This window comes from Pseudorasbora parva, chromosome 2, assembly GCF_024679245.1.
Source record: "Pseudorasbora parva isolate DD20220531a chromosome 2, ASM2467924v1, whole genome shotgun sequence".
Classification (NCBI taxonomy): domain Eukaryota; kingdom Metazoa; phylum Chordata; class Actinopteri; order Cypriniformes; family Gobionidae; genus Pseudorasbora; species Pseudorasbora parva.
In genome coordinates, this window is record NC_090173.1 from 8,855,056 (window position 1) to 8,873,431 (window position 18,376).

The window sequence follows — 18,376 nt, forward strand, 5'->3', positions numbered from 1 at the left end:
AAGGAAATAACGTGACTGTTTAATTCATCTGATTCATCTCTCCATCAGTCTTTTCATGCAGGAAATCTGCTCTATTAATGCTGCAAACATCACACAGCTGAGTATATTTATCTAGCCTTGCACAAAGCACACAGCGGACAGAGTTGTGCGTGTGAAAGAGACTTTAAAGCATCCATAATATTTTTATTAAGACTTAAGTCAATAAACAGCAGACAGCAGCTCTTCTCTGGAATGGAGTAGTTTTTATGAATGACTGCATTCATCGCTAGCCACGCCCCCAATCCGCCCGGATGGCTAAGTCACGCCCTCTTTAGAATCCTACCCGCACAGCCGCGTTGTGATTGGCCGAGAGGGCGGGACCGCGGACGGAACCTCAGCACAGCCGTATAAATACTGACTGCAGCGTGAAAACAAGCCAGAGACTCAAAGTATCTGCAGGAATAAACGCGCTCGGCTGGATTATAACCGCTCGTCTGTGAGAGTTAAACGGTCTCATATCGGAAAACATCGCCCGTGGACAGTGAATAGTTTATTATTAAGAAGATGAGGGATTTACTGTGCCTGCTGGTGTTTGTACTGATCATCTGCACCGCGGTGAGTCTTCAATGTTTAACAGTTTAATAAGTAAACACTGCATACTTTAAAAGTTCATTTATTTTATAACATTATAGTAAAATAGGTATGCGTGTCTGTGCATGATAGTAAACATTTGTTTATAAATTGAATGTTTTTGTTTTTTTATCAAAAAAACAAAAAAACAGTATGATCATATATCAATTAATCGCGAATAATCACATCTACATATATAGTATTATTATGCCACGGCCTTTCAACAATGTTATGTGAGTATTGTGTGTGTGTGTGTGTGTGGGGGCATGTTTTGTGAAATATCAGGACAAATGTGTATAATGACATGGGTATGACACAGGTATTACAGGAGAGGGTGAAATATGAGGACATTATCATAAATCATACAGGATGAGTTTTTATGAGAAAGTAAAAATGCAGACTGTTTCCTGTGATGAGTAGGTTTAGGGGTAGTGTGTGTGTGTGTGTTGGGTAGGTTTAGGGGTTGTGTGTGTGTGTGTGTGTGTGTGTGTGTGTGTGTGTGTGTGTGTATGTGTGTGTGTGTGTGTGAGATGAGCAGTGTACAGGGATAGAAAATATGGTTTGTATGGTATAAAAACCATTACACCTATGGAATGTCCCCACAAAAACAAACGTGTGTGTGTTCGTAGCCTATGTATGTATGTATGTATGTATATGATATATATATACACACACACACACACACAGCTCTGAAAAAAAAGACCACTTAACATTGAGAAATCGTTGCCGTTGCCTGCGATCATTTTATTCTCTTTATCGAGTACTAAAGCAGTGCGATGACCCCTCGTAACGAGACTGCACACCTGAGAGAGTCGGCCCATCCTCATGGCTCCTGTGGATCAGAAATAGACCAGCACAGGCTCAAAATAACCCGAGCACAACAATCCAGCCTCACATCCCACTCCATTAACCCCGGCATCCAGAGCCGGCGCCCCTCACGCTTTGATCTCAGATCCACATTTGGGCCCCGGGTGACTCCAGAGCTCATCACGCTGGATTTGAAGATGCCTGGCGTGGCGGGCGTTTCTCAGAGGACTCCACTGGGTGTTTCACTGAGCCATCGGGATGCCGGCGAAACAGGTGCAGCGCTTTAGGAAGCCAGCGAATGGAAATAGGCTTCAGTGGAAAAACCCTTCGGAATGACGAGGATCCCGGACTGGGAAACACTCCTGCGAACACGATTCACCTGCACTTTACGCCAGGCGGTCTAAATTATAGCTGTCAGCCATATCACAGCGTGTGCCAATGCAAATTAACTCTCATTAGTATAATTTAAATGAATGAAATCAATAACATTTTTACATTATATTATATATTGCAGTTTTTATATCGGTATATGTTCATGCAAATTAATGCCACATTTAAATACACTTTCACTAGAATATAAAATCGTATATTTTAAATATGCAAATGACAATTCAGTCAAATGTTATACAAAAACGATACGTAAATTAGGACTGGCAAACGATTAATCGCGATTAATCGCATCCAAAATAAAAGCTTGTGTTTGCATAATACATGTTCTGTATATATTTACCATTTGTGAATTTTTCCTAAATATATACATGCATGTGTGTGTATTTACATGATATAATATGTGTGTGTACTGTGTATAATTATGTAAACACAAACGATTATTTTGGATGTGATTAATCGTTTGACAGCCCTAATTTAAATATATGTTTATATCACAATATAAACTAAGGAAAATGCATATGCTTTTTTAAAATTTAAATCAATTTGCATTATCATATATTGTGACACCATTTAAAAAAAATATATATTTTAAATAACAGGGACAGGGAAACCCAATTTGATCTTCACTTTATGAGAGACAATTACATTTTTAGCTGTCAGTTACAAACAATATATGTTTCTAATAAAATAAATACATTTAATTTAGTGCAATCATGATTAATCACATAGCATAAACGTTTGTAAATGTATAATGTTTATGTGTGTGTATATATATATATATATATATATATATATATATACACACACACACACACATTTTTACAGACTTTTATGTTACATGCAGTTAATCCTGATTGATTTGACAGCATTAAGTACATTTTCATTCGCGTTATCATACATTTTATGTATTTAAGTGAATTTTACATTACAACATATGCTCATGCAAATTCGTTTAAGTGTTTAAAAATTTATGTTTTTATTAAAATTAAAGTTAGAGGTTCTATGTGGCCGAACCATAGACTGTAAAAAATATGGCTGTAGTGTCCGTGACGTCACCCATAGGATTCTGAGGAGCCGTTCTGAAGCGTAAAGTAGAGACGAGCTGGCCGTCGCCATCTTGACAGAGTATCATCGCCCGGATAAACGAAATTGGGCAAAGAGGTGGGGATGTGGGCGGGGCTGAGGTGAAGGGGGCGGGGCTGAGTGAAATAAGCAGAGTTGAGGTGAAGTGGGCGGGGCTGAGGTGAAGGGGGTGGGGCTGAGTGAAACGGGCAGAGTTGAGGTGAAGTGGGCGGGGCTGAGGTGAAGTGGGGGGAGCTGAGTGAAGTGGGTGGAGCTGAGTGAAATGGGTGGGGCTGAGGGGAAGTGGGCGGAGCTTAGGTGACGCTGACTAACAGACAGCAGACAAACGGCTATCCACCTGTCACTCAAAGTGGCCACGCCCTAATTATGCAGAACTTTAAGGCTTTATATAACGTAAACGAATGAGTTATAAAAAAATTCACCCCCCTCACAGTCGTCATGAAGGTCAAAATTAGCCGTATAGACCAAAACCACAATTTGTCCCAGACTGTAAACATGTTTTATTCTGCTGTAAAGTTGGGCATTTTAACATGGGGCTCAATGAGATTCTGCTCACCTGCCTCTAGTGGCCAGTCGATGAACTGCAGTATAAGTCACTTCCGTATCGGCTTCAAGAGGGAGGTTGCGCTTGGGCCGAACTCAAACTGAACTCACTGTGTGTGTGTGTGTGTAGATTGGAGCGAGGTGTCCTAAGGTCTGCCAGTGTCCGGTGGAGCGGCCCGTGTGTCCGCCGGGGGTCAGCGCGGTACCCAACGGCTGCGGATGCTGCAAAGTTTGTGCCGCCCAGCTGAACGACGATTGCCATGACGACAGACCCTGCGACCATCACAAGGGCCTGGAGTGTAACTATGGCAACGATGTGGCCAGTATCCACGGTATCTGCCGGGGTGAGTCGACAAAACAACACAACTTCTTTAAAAATCATTTAAATAAATCACAGTATATGCTTTTCAAATTTTATACATTTAAATACGAATTAAATCCATCGATCTCTATTTATCTGTACACAAAAAACTTAAGATTAATCAACCTGGATGTTTAAGTCAACTTAAATTACATTAAACTGACGGAAAAAAAGAAAAAAGTTTAATCTTGTGTAACTTATTTTTTTAATACAGATTATACACTAAAAGGTAATGCAAAATAATTTAAATGTATAAAATGTATGATTTTTAATCGTATACATTTCCAATTCATACATTCTACACATTTCAATAATGTAAAGAAAATCTATTTAAAATGCAAACATTTATACAATGAGACTCATTTAAATACATTTTCAGTAAATAAGTGTATGACACAGTGTAAGATTTTTAAAGACCAAATTTGGTTCGGATGTGTAGTTCATGTCAGTCAAGCATAACATTATGACCACTGACAGGTGAAGTGACTAACACTGATGATTTCTTCATCACGGCTCCTGTTAGTGGGTGGGATATATTTGGCAGCAAGAGAACATTTTGTCCTCAGAGTTGATGTGTTAGAAGCAGGAAAAATGGGCAAGCGTAAGGATTTGAGCGAGTTTTCCAAGGGCCAGATTGTGACGGCTAGACGACTGGGTCAGAGCATCTCCAAAACTGCAGCTCTTGTGGGCTGTTCCCGGTCTGCAGTGGTCAGTCTCTATCAAAAGTGCTCCAAGAGGAACAGTGGAGAACCGGCCACAGGGTCATGGGCGGCCAAGGCTCATTGATGCACGTGGGGAGCGAAGGCTGGCCCGTGTGGGCCGATCAAACAGACGAGCTACTGGAGCTCAAACTGCTCCAGAAGTTAATGCTGGTTCTGATAGAAAGGTGTCAGAATACACAGAGCACCTCAGTTTGTGGCGTATGGGGACCAGTCAGGGTGCCCATGCTGACCCCTGACCCCGCCAAATGCACCAACAGTGGCACGTGAGCATCAGAACTGGACAACGGAGCAATGGAAGAAGGTGGCCTGGTCTGAGGAACCACGTTTTCTTTTACATCACGTGGATGGCCGGGTGTGTGTGTGTGTGGCTTACCTGGGGAACACATGGCCCCAGGATGCACTATGGGGAGAAGGCGAGCCGGCGGAGGCAGTGTGATACTTTGGCCAATGTTCTGCTGGGAAACCTTGGGTCCTCCATCCATGTGGATGTTACTTTGACACGCTCCACCTACCTAAGCATTGCTGAGACCATGTTCAGCCTTTCATGGAAACGGTATTCTGGTGGCTGTGGCTCTTCCAGCAGATAATGCTCCTGACACAAAGCACAAACGCTTCAGGAATGGTTTGAGGAGCACAACAACGAGTTTGAGGCGTTGACTTGGCCTCCAAATTCCCCAGATCTCAATCCAGTCGAGCATCTGTGGGATGCTCTGAACAAACAAGTCCGATCTATGGAGCCCCCACCTCACAACTTACAGGACTTAAATGATCTGCTGCTAACATCTTGGTGCCAGATACCACAGCACACCTTCAGGTGTCTAGTGGAGTCCATGCCTCGACGGGTCAGCAAAAGGGGGACCAGCACAATATTAGTTCATAATGTTATGCCTGAGCGGTGTATATATTAATCTTCAGTTTGTCAGGATGAGACGCAAACTAAGAGCAATTATAAAAAATGAACAAACCCTTTAATGTCTCTCCCCAACTTTCAATGGGAAATGCATCAATACAGGAATGAAAACTTAAACGAATCATTCCTGATTATATTTATTAAAAATGTTATATTTATTCAACGGTTTGAATGCATTCACGTAATATCTGAACCCTTCAATAATTATCATGAATAATGAATTTAATGACTGAATAATTTAACTTCAGGGTGTAGTTTGGCGGCCCGCTGCCTCAGGTTTTATCTTTATTAAGACGTGCGCGTTCATTTCCTCACATACAGAGGATATTTTGTGCACTGGGGTAGTTGCTATATTAAGGCAGTTATTTGAGTTGGACTAAAGGGGGGTTTAAGGGGGCGTCTCAGCAGACCCAAAGACTATCTGATGCTCAACGACACTGTAAACAAGTCAAAATTCCTCTCGGCCCTAAACATAGAGCCTCTCTCATAAAAGCAAAGGATAGTGTGTCAATCTCTGTTTAACCCCTTACTGTCACTCGGAGCGGGCCGTCGTCTCTCGGGATAATAAATCATTCAATGCAAATAAGGAGGAGGAGGAGGAGGAGGAGGAGGAGGAGGAGGAGGAGGAGGAGGAGGAGGAGGAGGAGGAGGTCAAAACAAACCCCTGCTTATCTAAAGGATGTTTCAGATTTTTTTTTTTAATGGGAAAACGACACACACTAAAAACTCCAGCTAACAAAATACCATAATAATGTTTTGCTTATGTTCCCATTAAGTTATACAAAGAAAAAAACGTATTTAGAAATGTTCTCTGAACCTTCAAAATGTCAAACACTTTAAAAATAGCAATAGATTCTCTGTTTATAATGTAACCGAGTGTAAATAGTAGCTTTTTATACTTATAAATAGTGCCAGATACTATTTGCAGCTCAGTGTTGTTGTGCATTAAATGATATGCGATAATAGCATAAGTGTAAACGATTATATATTTATTACAATTATAAAGTGGATGCCGCCTTATTGGGACAATAAAGCCCTCCCTACACCTACTCCTAACCCCTGTATGATTATACACACACACACACACACACACACACACACACACACACACACACACACACACACACACACACACACACACACACGTTAGACCGTTTATTCACAGCTTTTGATTATTTTCTTCATTTTAATGGAAAATAAATGCCTTTCCAATCTGATATGTGATGGGGGAAAAGGGAGTAGAGCGAATTCGGCAAAAGGTCGCTTTGCGTTGAAACTTTCTCCCTACAGTATTGCTGGCCAATCAGTGTCTTCCATAAATTTGTCTGGCCCAATCAGACGTCAGTGGGCGGAGTTAGTGTAAATAGACACGCCATATTTTAAATGTTTCCTGCTTCTTGGTAATGCAAACTTTCCATTTTCCTTCTGTCCCCACTGGAAGATATATGTCTTCTTGTTTTAAGCGAAAACTAAATTTTTATATTTTTTTACAAAACAAGATCAAGGGCCAGATTTACTAAACAGGGCAAATTAGCGTGAGAGCACAATTCCTAAAAAAGCGGATATGGGTGTAAAAAGTTCTGCACGTGATCTACTGACGTCACGCAAATTAAAGCACACAGACACAGCCGGATCATTTCCATAATGACCAGCGCAATCTACCAATTAGCCTCTGCTTTAAGACATGCTTTTTTGTGCGATAAATAATGCCGCAAACACCAGTAAACTGACGAGTGCAAACCTTAGTAAATCACCTCATGATTCATTTAAATACTCTCCTCCTATAAATTTTGTGTTAAAAGGGGAAACCCCAACAAATGCATGTACAATAACCCTGTCCACGCCTTTTCAGCGCACGTCATTAGTAAATCCTGTGTTTTGGGTGAACTAACCCTTTAAAGACACAATACGTAAGATTTTGGGATAAAAATATCCAAAAACCACTAGAAAAATGTTATATATTTTGTTGGCTTGTGTCCTTATATTATCCTAAATGTTTCCAAGAATATTTAAATCCAGAGAAATAAGCGATTTTAATCAGGATATGGATCCTGTGCATGCATCGCCTATCAATGACATCATACCCACATTACCCTCAATTTCTTGTTTTATTTTGTAGAATATATTATATTATGCTACCCTGACAAGTCAGACCCACATCAAAATGTTTGGTCTGGAAACTCACCATTGACGGCTCAATCCGAGGGGCGGATAAACGGTTGTCTTTCAAACTCCCTCTGCACGCGATAGGATAGCGCTACAACCAACCGGAGCAACGAAGGTGAAGCAGAGCTCGCTGATAGATTAAACATTCACTGTATCCGGTCGGCTAAACTCTGAACACATCTTCCCTTTTTAAGAATGACTTCAGAGCCGCTCTTTGTTCTTTTCTCAGAGAAAAGCTGAACTCCAAGTCTTCCAGAGTCGCGGTCAAAGCTGATTCGAAAGACTGCCGTTCGCCAGTTTCTGTGTTTACTAGAAGCACGCACGCGCAACTCGGCCGTCATTATGGCCCCGCCCACCGACTCTATACACGATGTGATTGGCCCGACCAGAGTTTAGGGAATACAGCTCAGAAGGGTATTGAGAGTTCCTAGACGACACTCGCGGCAGATTAAATTTGCTGCCGCTAGGGTGCGTCTAGATTTCTAGGCTAATATTATGCAACTGTCTGGAGACATTAATCAACAGAAAACTAACTGTGTTGAGCTCTATAACAATGATTAGTCTTATTGTTTAAATCTGGTGTTGCTGATTTACCGCACAGAGTACCATGTTTTACCATGTCTAATATGATCTCACTCACTGCAGTGTGAACAAGTGTCTCATAGTAACTGGCGAGTGAAAAAAAAAAGTGACATCCAGGCGTCATCAAACTATACCTTTGTTTTTTGAATAAGCGACCTCTAGCGGTGAAAAATTACATATTGTGTCTTTTAATATTTTATGTATAATGAAAAGAATAAATAATCTCAATTTAAGATCGTTTAGATATGGGTACTGGAAGACAGGGACATTTATTTTTGCAGTGTACTAATAATAATGGTAGGACTTAACGATAAGGTGTCATATTAAAGGGTAGCGCACTCAAAAATGAAATGTCATTAATGACTCGCCCTTATGTCGTTCCACACCCGCAAGACCTCCGTTCATCTTCACAGTTTAAGATATTTTATATTTAGTCTGAGAGCGTATGCAAGTGTATGCACACTATACTGTCCATGTCCAGAAAGGGAATAAAAACATCATCACAGTAGTCCATATGAGACATCAGTGGGTTAATGAGAGTCTCTTGAAGCGTCGAAAATACATTTGGGTCCAAAGATAACAAAAACTACGACTTTATTCAGCATTGTCTTCTCTTCCGCGTTTGTTTTCAATCTGCGTTCGCAACTGCGCAGTCTCCGTCAGACCATTCATAGTTTTCACGCATCGTCACACACTCATAGGAACGCCCCCTGGAGGGCAAAACAAGGCTCTCCTCCATTACCCGCCAGTCATTTCAGAATCAGAAAGAGCTTTATTGCCAAGTGTGCTTTCACACACAAGGAATTTTTTTTGGTGCTGAAGCTTCCAGTGCACATAAACAATACAATACAACACGGTAATAAAAAAAATTCTAAGAATAAAAATATGAAGAAAAATATGAACAGTATAAGGTCACGGTTACGTTTAGTCAGAAGACGTAGATTATGAGCATTTACAGTATTTGGGTGGAGAGAATAAATATAAATAATAAATAATATAAGTAATATAAGTAATCCCCTGAGTTTAGGAGATATTGCACTAAAAAGTGGGAATAATTGCACTTACAGGCATTTGCCTTGGGGTGGGGGGGGTTAACTGTTCAAGAGGGAAATGGCCTGTGGGAAGAAACTGTTCCTATGCCTAGATGTTCTAGTGGCCAGTGATCGGAGTCGCCGTCCTGACGGTAACAGTTCAAACAGGAGGTGTCCGGGGTGAGTGGAGTCTGTGATGATTTTACCCGCTCTCTTCCTCACTCTGGAAGAGTACAGGTCCTGGAGGGTTGGCAGTTTGGCACCAATAATCCTCTCTGCAGTCCGGATGGTACGTTGCAGTCTCCTGATGTCTGATTTGGTAGCTGAACCAAATTTTCGAATTTTCGAAAACCGAATTTTCACCAGGTTTGCAGACAGTATTAATGCAGTAAAGACAGTGATATTAAAATACCAAATTCAATATACACATTATTGATGATGTTGCACACTTTGTACAGGAAAGCAGATGAACACAGAATATTAGTGCAAGACGAGGTTTCTCATTAGGTGTTTTCCCATCGAAACCTATTATAAAGAAAACGTTGCGCTCATATTCTGGGTTTTCATCTACACGCCTGTAAATAGTATGCGTCATTTAAAAGGTGTAAACTGAATTTGATCTTATAATATCACTGTTTTAGTACATTACGGCACTTTAATGGTTTAAAAAAAGCCGTCAGTTCACCCTCCGCTTTTTACTGCGTAATTAATCTGTTCAAAATCAAGCGGTGTAACAACTCGATTTAAAATAAAACCCATATCAAGAAATCCTAGATTAGCGTTAAACTTTGCTCAACTGAATCCTTGTTGGTGTAACTCGCCCTATAGTGTTTTTCACGTTAAGCATTTTAAAAACGTCCCGTTGTTTTTAGTGATTGAAATACTGCAGCAGGCGCTGTATAGTGCCCAAAACATGTATCTTGTTCACATATTTTCATTTTAAGATGGATATTTGACAGATTTGTGCTGCAGTTCAAAGGAGTTTATGGCGGTTTTGCCCTCCTGCGACTGAAAACTATGGATAAACGAAGCTCGCGTGCACCAGATAACACGGCAGTCACTGCGCAGTCGCCAACCCGGATTGAAAACAAACGCGGAAGAGAAGACAATGCTGAATAAAGTCGTAGTTTTTGTTATTTTTGGACCCAAATGTATTTCCGATGCTTCAAGAGACTCTCATTAACCCACTGATGTCTCATATGGACTACTGTGATGATGTTTTTATTCCCTTTCTGGACATGGACAGTATAGTGTGCATACACTTGCATACGCTCTCAAACTAAATATAAAATATCTTAAACTGTGTGTGAAGATGAACGGAGGTCTTACGGGTGAGGAACGACATTAGGGGGAGGAGTTAATGACAGACATTTCATTTTTAGGTGAACTAACCCTTTTATAATACTTCTGAATACTATTGAATGTAACTTTCAGTAATCGTTTCTGTCTTTCAGCCAAACTGGAAGGTCGCTCTTGTGAATATAACGGCCGGATGTATCAGAATGGAGAGAACTTCCACGCGGGTTGCAAACACCAGTGCACCTGCATCGACGGGGCGGTGGGATGCGCGCCCCTTTGCCCCACAGAAGTGCCCCTGGCGTCCCCGTCCTGCCCCACGCCTCGGCTGGTTAAAGTCCCCGGGCAGTGCTGCCTCAGCGTGGACTGCCACAGCGGGTCCTCCGTCCTGCCGCCGGTGTTTAGACGGCCCCAGCCGCCGCCACACCTGTTCCCCAACCTGCACGCCTTCAAGAAGCCCCGGCCGAAACCCTACAGGCCCAAAGACTCGCTGAGCAACGAGCTCGTGGAGGTGGAGTGGGACAAACCACGCAGTCGAAAACACCTGCCAGGTGAGCCCGCTATTTGGTGTCCCCAGATGTTTTTTTTTTTTAACTAGCACTAGATTCCCTTTACAATGCAGACCAACTGTGTGTCACAGTTTACATTTTCAAACATTTATTTTGCCATTAATTGTAATAATCCATTCCAGTGAGATTTAAGTGTGCAGAAGGAGTCTGACAACAGCTGATCCACACGGAGATCTAATCTCACCATCATCGAGTCCGTTTTAGCCTAGAAATCTAGACCCACCCTAGCGGCAGCAAATCTAATCTGCCGCGAGTGTCGTCTAGCAACTCTCAATACACTTCTGAGCTGTAAAAACCAAACTCTGGTCGGGCCAATCACATCGTGTATAGAGTCGGTGGGCGGGGCTTAACATAATAACGGCCGAGTTGCGTTTGCGTGTTTCTAGTAAACACAGAAACTGGCGAACGGCGGCGGTCTTTCGAATCAGCTTTGACCGCGACTCTGGAAGACTTGGAGTTAAGCTTTTCTCTGAGAAAAGAATAAAGAACGGCACTGAAGTCATTCTTAAAAAGGGAAGATGTGTTCAGAGTTTAGCCGACCGGATACGGCGAATGTTTAATCCGTCAACAAGGTCTGCTCCGTTGCTCTGGTTGGTTGTAGCGCTATCCTATCGCGTGCAGAGGGAGTTTGAAAGACAACCGTTTATCCGCCCCTCGGATTGAGCTGTCAATGGGGAGTTTCCAGACCAAACATCTTGATGTGGGTCTGGCTTGTCAGGCTAAATCTGTCTGGGATTACATGAAGAAACTGAGACAAAATCCACAAGAACTGCCACAACGTCTCCAAGACACCAAGACCAAGAAACCCTCCTGCAAAACTCTCTGAAAAACTGTGAGCAAGTGTAGCAGGACAGAAGCTGTGTAAAACACAAAGGGTGCTCACACCAAACACTGATCTAATTTAGTTATTAGGAGCTCATTGATAAACAAAATCTATTTGTGACATTATTTGTGAAAGGATTCTCACGTTACAGCATTTTTACACAAGTGTCTAAAACTGTTGACAGTACTGGAGCTTCGCAGGAGGGTTTCTTCAAACGTCTCGGAGATGTCGTCTCAGTTCTTGAGGATTTTATCTCAGTTTCTCGATGATGGAGAGATTAGATCTCCGTGTGGATTGACTGGATTATTACAATTAATGGCAAAATAAATGTTTGAAAATGTAAACTGATATTACCTTCTGACACACTATTGCAACATATATAAATAACTGGCTTAAAACATTTTTTGGGGTGTGTGAAAATACTAACGTGCCTAAGACTTGTGCACAGTACTGTACACTTTTCACTAGGGTCAGGATGTATTAGTAAGGATAGTATTATCTCTGTATAATACCAGTCTTTAAATGCAAGATATTACCTAAATTATACTTGCTTTAGTTCCACTGTAGCACTATTACATATACTTAAGTATTTCTTTAGCTGGACCTCAGCACTTTTGGATAACTATTAACATAATGAGTTGTTCCAATTTAGCAGACTTTAAGTATACCAATTTAGTACGCCATTAGGACAATTGCAGGGTATTTATATGAAGTACATACAAATGTAAATGTAGTGTACTTAGCGTAAAATAAATGTATTTTACATTTTTTCACTAGGGTCAAGGATGTAAGATGACGTCTGTTTAGCATATGTTCACATAAACCAACAATCACAAGTAGTGCAGCAAGAATGTGTCCTGTGAGAACGAACGCCCCCCCTTTTGGGTTTCGGTTCAATTAACAATCAGTCCCAATGTGAGCTGTGGCGGTTCGTTCTGCGTGCACTTCTGTGTGAGGGCTTCTTTTCCAGTAGATCCCTGTGAACCAGCCCCACACATGCTCCCTAATCTCCTGCTCTATGCGTCAGTGTTGCCTGTTTGGGTGAATGGTGCCTGTGTCCTGCCTTACCATGTCTCTCTCGCTCTCCCTAGCATGGAAGCAAGCCGGACGGCAATGTGTGTCTCAGACCACGAGCTGGACCCCGTGTTCGCGCAGCTGCGGGATGGGCGTTTCGTCTCGGGTCACCAATGAGAACGCTCAGTGCAAACTGATGAAGGAAACCAGACTCTGCAGCATTCGTCCCTGTAGTTCTGTGGCCGTGCCTATAAAGGTAAAGGTCTCAGAAATTATCTGCACATTAACCACACGATCCTGCTAGATAGACCAGTAGATCTCTGTCTGAATAGATAGAAAGAAAAAGACCAGATTCTGAATGTTTACACTGCCAAAAAAAAAGTATTTTCATATAGTCATTTGTGCAAAACTGAAAAATGCCACTTACTTCCCGTTCTGTAAAATGTAATAAACCATTCAGCGTGCAGAAAGACAAAATACACTTTCGTAGATGAAAACAAGCAGTGTTGTTTCTCTAGTCAGTTTATTTACTGTAGTGCTACTTAAAGGGTTAGTTCAGCCAAAAATGATAATGATTTCAGTAATTACTCACCCTCATGTCGTTGGACACCCGCAAGACCTTCGTTCATCTTCAGAACACAAATGAAGATATTTTTGTTGAAAGCTGATGGCTGAGGTACTAAAAACGTTGTTACAAAGCCCATCTCACTACAGTGGCTGTACAATAATTTTACGAAGCAACAAGAATAGTTTTTGTGGGCAAAAAAAATCTAAATAATGACTTTCTCCGCCAAGTCTTCCGTGTAGGTCTCGGCCGTGAGCTCAGGCGATAGCGGCTCCTCCTCTTCCGGGTCATGAACGGCCGAGCTGCGTCACATTCTCGCGCATGCGTCGAGTTCACGTCAATAACTTGGCGGATAAAGTCGTTATTTTGATTTTTGTGCGCACAATAACTATTTCCGTCGCATTTTAACATCATTGTACAGCCACTGTAGCGAGATGGGCTTTGTATCGACGTCTTTAGTGCCTTTATGGGTCTTGTGAGTGGGAATGTCCTGAATGCCAATGGAGGCCTTTCTGAAGCCTTTCTCAGATTTCAACAAAAATATCTTCATTTGTGTTCTGAAGATGAACGAAGGTCTTACGGGTGTCCAACGACATGAGGGTGAGTAATTCATGAAATAATTTTTCTTTTTGGGTGAACTAACCCTTTAACGCATACTAAGGCCCAATCCCATTTCTATTTTATACCCCTTCACCTTCCCCTTCCTGTTCCCCTTGAAAGAGAATGGCAAGGCGTAGGGGTGAAAATATTCCCCTATGAAATGGGACACCACTGCTACACCATTACACGTCATCATACACCGTTTCGTTTATTAGTGCCCATAACATTTAACCAGCAATGAAAGAGGGGTAGGTTATTAGAAACGAGAATGTTTAACAAATTACTCACTCCCAACGTAGCTTTGCGCTGTATTTGGACTTAATAAAACGGCGCTTGTTTTCAGTTCAAAAACGTATGAGCTATCGAATTTCCTAAGGCGATACAGAATGATACACAACATACAAGACTGGTGGAGCCGCTTTTGATGACTAACAGACAGCAGACAAACGGCTATCCACCTGTCACTCAAAGTGGCCAGACTGGCCACCTCCTTAATTATGCAGAACTTTAAGGCTTTATATAACGTAAACGAATGAGTTATAAAAAAAATCACCCCCCTCACAGTCATCATGAAGGACAAAATTAGCCGTATAGACCAAAACCACAATTTGTCCCAGACTGGAAACATGTTTTATTCTGCTGTAAAGTTGGGCATTTTAACATGGAGCTCAGTGAGATTCTGCTCCTCTGGAGTCTCTAGTGGCCAGTCGAGGAACTGCAGTTTAAGTCACTAACGTATCGGCCTCAACAGAAACTGCAGGAGTAATGGCGAAAAACGGTGTCAGTGTCTCGTTTAATCAGAAGAACTTCATTCTCTTCTATCAAGCCACTCTCCAGTGTGTTCATGTTTAATACGTTAAAGCTGCTTCATCTTAAGCAATAAATTGTATAAAGTGCCATATAAATAAACATGACTCCGCTAGAAAGCCACGTTGCTATGATCAGATGCTTTTCTTATTCTTTATTAAAATGCACGCTGTTTTCTCACATATTTCCATATTCATCTGTCGGATGATAACTGTTTATCACTGCTCGCGTATTTCAAATCATGTTGAGGAACTCGCATGCCCCAAATATCACGTCATGTCTAGGAAAAATTTCCAGTGTAAGTTAAATTAATTTGATGTTACATATAATCTGCAGTCTCTGTGAAACGTAAAGTGTCGCACATTTATAATAGGCGCAACCACATTATATGTATTTTGTAAAACTTTAGAAATGAAGCACCACAATCACATGCTTATTAAAGCCCAAAGTATACTTTGGCCACCATCTGCATGATGTAATTGTCATCATCAGGAGGGTTCACGAACGTCCGCACACCCCGTTCTCTGCGTTCAGCCCAATTATTGAGGCTGTGCAGATGGTGTGCATACAACAGCGAGAGAAAAACAGAAGAGTCACAACAATTGTGCTGTGCATGTGTTGAACTCGGTCATCCGCAGCTGAGTGTACTTTGAAATCACGACTACACGTGAGGCTCGTCTAGACGTGAAAATTGAAGTTTACCCAGGCCTTATGTGTGTCCCACTGAGTAAACAAAAAAGTCTTAAAGCATTTGCTTTCTTTACGGCCACATTGGCCAAACTCTGGAAATATGTAATGTAAGTAGAGAAGTGGTCAAGTGCAAAGACCTCAAGTGTGGGCATTGGGACGGGACCTTAGTGTTTCAAAAAGATGGTCCACGCTGCTAAACTGATGTTTCCTCGTGACTCTGCATTGCCTTAAAGGGTTAGTTCATCCAAAAATGTAAATTGTGTCATTAACTCCTCTCCCTCCTGTGGTTGGACACCCGTCAGACCTCCGTTCATCTTCGGACACAGATGAAGATATTAGTGTTGAAATCCGATGACTCAGAAAGGCCTTCATTGACACCAATGTCATTTCCTCTCATTTCATCGAGTCATGATTCGGATCGCGTGTCAAACTGCTGAAATCGCGTAACTTTGGCGATCCGAATCATGAATCGATTCACTGAGTCAACCCGTTATGAACCGTTACCTCATAACGGTTCGAAGCTTTGTTTTGAAATCAGCCCATCACTCTATAAGTCGTTATTTCTTTTTTTTGTGCACAAAAACTATTCTTGTGTCTTCATAATGACTGTAGTGAGATGGGCTTTGTATCGACGTCTTTAGTGCCTTTATGGGTCCTGAGAGAGGAAAGGACATTGGTTGAAGGCCTTTCTGAGACATCGGATTTCAACACTAATATCTTCATGTGTCTGAAGATGAACGGAGGTCTGACGGGTGTCCAACCACATTTTCATTCTTGGCTGAACTAACCCTTTAACCCACTGAAGTCATCACTGCATGATTGCTTTCCAGTGCAGATGTGAGTGTAACCTGCCGTGTGTTTGTCCAACAGAAGGGGAGGAAGTGCTCTCGCACCCAGAAGTCTCCGGAGCCTCTGCGTCTGCGCTACGCCGGCTGCCGCAGCACGCGCCTCTATCGGCCCAATTACTGCGGGATGTGTCTGGACGGGCGATGCTGCTCTCCCCGCCGAACACGCACCGCCCCCGTGCTCTTCGCCTGCCCCGACGGGGAGCGTTTCGAAAGGGCCGTCATGTTCGTGCAGTCATGCAAGTGCAACGACGAATGTGGCCATCTTAACGACGCGGCGCTCCCGCCCCAACGCTGGCTGTACGGCGACATGCACAAGTTCGTCGATTAACGGCTCGTTCCACTCAAGACCTGCCCCCGTGTCCTTCCCCGTCCAATAGAGTAGCGTTTGGAAGTGTAGACGCCAGGCCGAGGCCTCATTATAACGCAAATCCACATGGGGAAAAAAAAGGGCCGATTTGGTTTCCAATCCCATGTACCAAGAGCCTTAGAGTAGATGCGCTTTCCGTGAGGATTCGGGACAAGTCGTGTCCCCGGTCGTGAATATATACAAAATGGATTTTCTGGTCCTCGCCTTGAACAGTGATGCATTATGGGGCACCTGCACAATCTAGACTTTAAGCAGGTTTGGAGAATAAAAAAACAAGATTGGGAACATGGTGGGACTGACTCACAGCTCACAAAAGAGCCGGTCTTTACTTCTTTCGTAGTGTTTGCTTTTGCCTTGACGTTCAAAGAACAGCCGGCAAATACAAGGGGAAACTCAACGGGAAGTCGTTGTAAGCTTTGGCTCGGCTGCTTGTGGACTCGACGCTGAGCCATTTTTGTGAGCGCATGACTCCATCAGCTCGCCCAAAGGGATATCTGCCAAGCGCCGCAGCTCCCTGGCGTCAAAACGTCGGCTCCTCTGCTCCCGGCTAATTACAATCCTCTTCCATGGGGGCAGAAAGAAACCCAGTAACCCTCTGGTTTGCAATAAAAATATGTTTAAAACACCAGCATCTGATGTAAACATGTAATTTGAAAGTAATGGGTGGGACGGTTTTCTCAAACGCTGCTCTAGTCTGCTCTTTAATCTACCACATGATGGCAGAGCCTCGTGCAAACGGCACTGTTGTCTGTGTTTTTTTATGATGCAGCGGCCTCTATTTTTGCCTGGCATTGGTGCATGAACTGACGGAGGTGACGTCGTGCCATCTGCCCTGAAGAACAAGGGTTTTGCAGGCTTTGAGACACAAATAGGTAAACTTCTGAACAAGTGAGAAGCCATGTTGTCATAGAATGATTGTGATATGTTTTGCTAAGTTATGTTTTCCAGTCGTACCTCAATAAAACTTTTTTTCTTTTCTTTTTACATGTTAGATACCATGTTCGTTACAGCAGCATTTCAGAGAAAATACGTTGTTGTGGAGAAAGCTGACTGAAAATGAACTGCAAATGGGAATATAATAACATACTACATGTAAAGTGAAAGCATTCTTGTTTTGTGTAAATTATGTAGGTATTAATGACATAAATTGCCTTCTCGAATCAATTAATTAGCGTACGTTATTAAGATGCGTAACATTTACCGTTAAGCGAGTTTTCGCGCGCAAAATCCAGTCAGGAATCTACGCGCGAAATATTTCCACGCAGATGATGCGCGAGGTTAAATTGCCGCCTTAACCCACAGGGATATTGTTGAACAAACGTGATTCAAACGACGGAGGTGCGAGCAGGTGCAAATAGTTAATTTCTCCGATGCTTCAGTATGGTAGAGCGAGTTGCATTGATTTTTAACCCGTTTCATCGTCTAGCAGGGGGGATTGTAAAACGACTACAACAATTGATCGGATTTATTTTTAGCTGGTTTGTATGCTTTTATTACCGTATTTTTGTACAGCCTTTTAAATAGTCTGAGCTATAATCATCAAATGACAGTGACAGTAGCCAACGTGATTGTTTCATAAAAAACACAATCAAG

General features: G+C 42.2%; 1 protein-coding gene across 1 annotated transcript; it reads left to right on the plus strand.

Moving 5' to 3' along the window:
- Nucleotides 1-292: 292 nt before the first annotated feature.
- Nucleotides 293-18,325, plus strand: si:ch211-106h11.3 (CCN family member 1). Its single transcript, XM_067455912.1, has 5 exons — nucleotides 293-594; nucleotides 3,563-3,776; nucleotides 10,659-11,051; nucleotides 12,984-13,162; nucleotides 16,439-18,325. The coding sequence occupies exons 1-5, from the start codon at nucleotides 544-546 to the stop codon at nucleotides 16,742-16,744; spliced, it is 1,143 nt and encodes a 380-aa protein (XP_067312013.1). The 5' UTR covers nucleotides 293-543; the 3' UTR covers nucleotides 16,745-18,325.
- The last annotated feature ends 51 nt before the right edge of the window (nucleotides 18,326-18,376 follow it).

Coding starts and splice junctions, on each gene's coding strand:
- si:ch211-106h11.3 (XM_067455912.1), top strand. CDS start 544: ATGAGGGATTTACTGTGCCTGCTGGTGTTTGTACTGATCATCTGCACC. Junction 595..3,562: donor TACTGATCATCTGCACCGCG/GTGAGTCTTCAA, acceptor GTGTGTGTGTAG/ATTGGAGCGAGGTGTCCTAA. Junction 3,777..10,658: donor TATCCACGGTATCTGCCGGG/GTGAGTCGACAA, acceptor TCTGTCTTTCAG/CCAAACTGGAAGGTCGCTCT.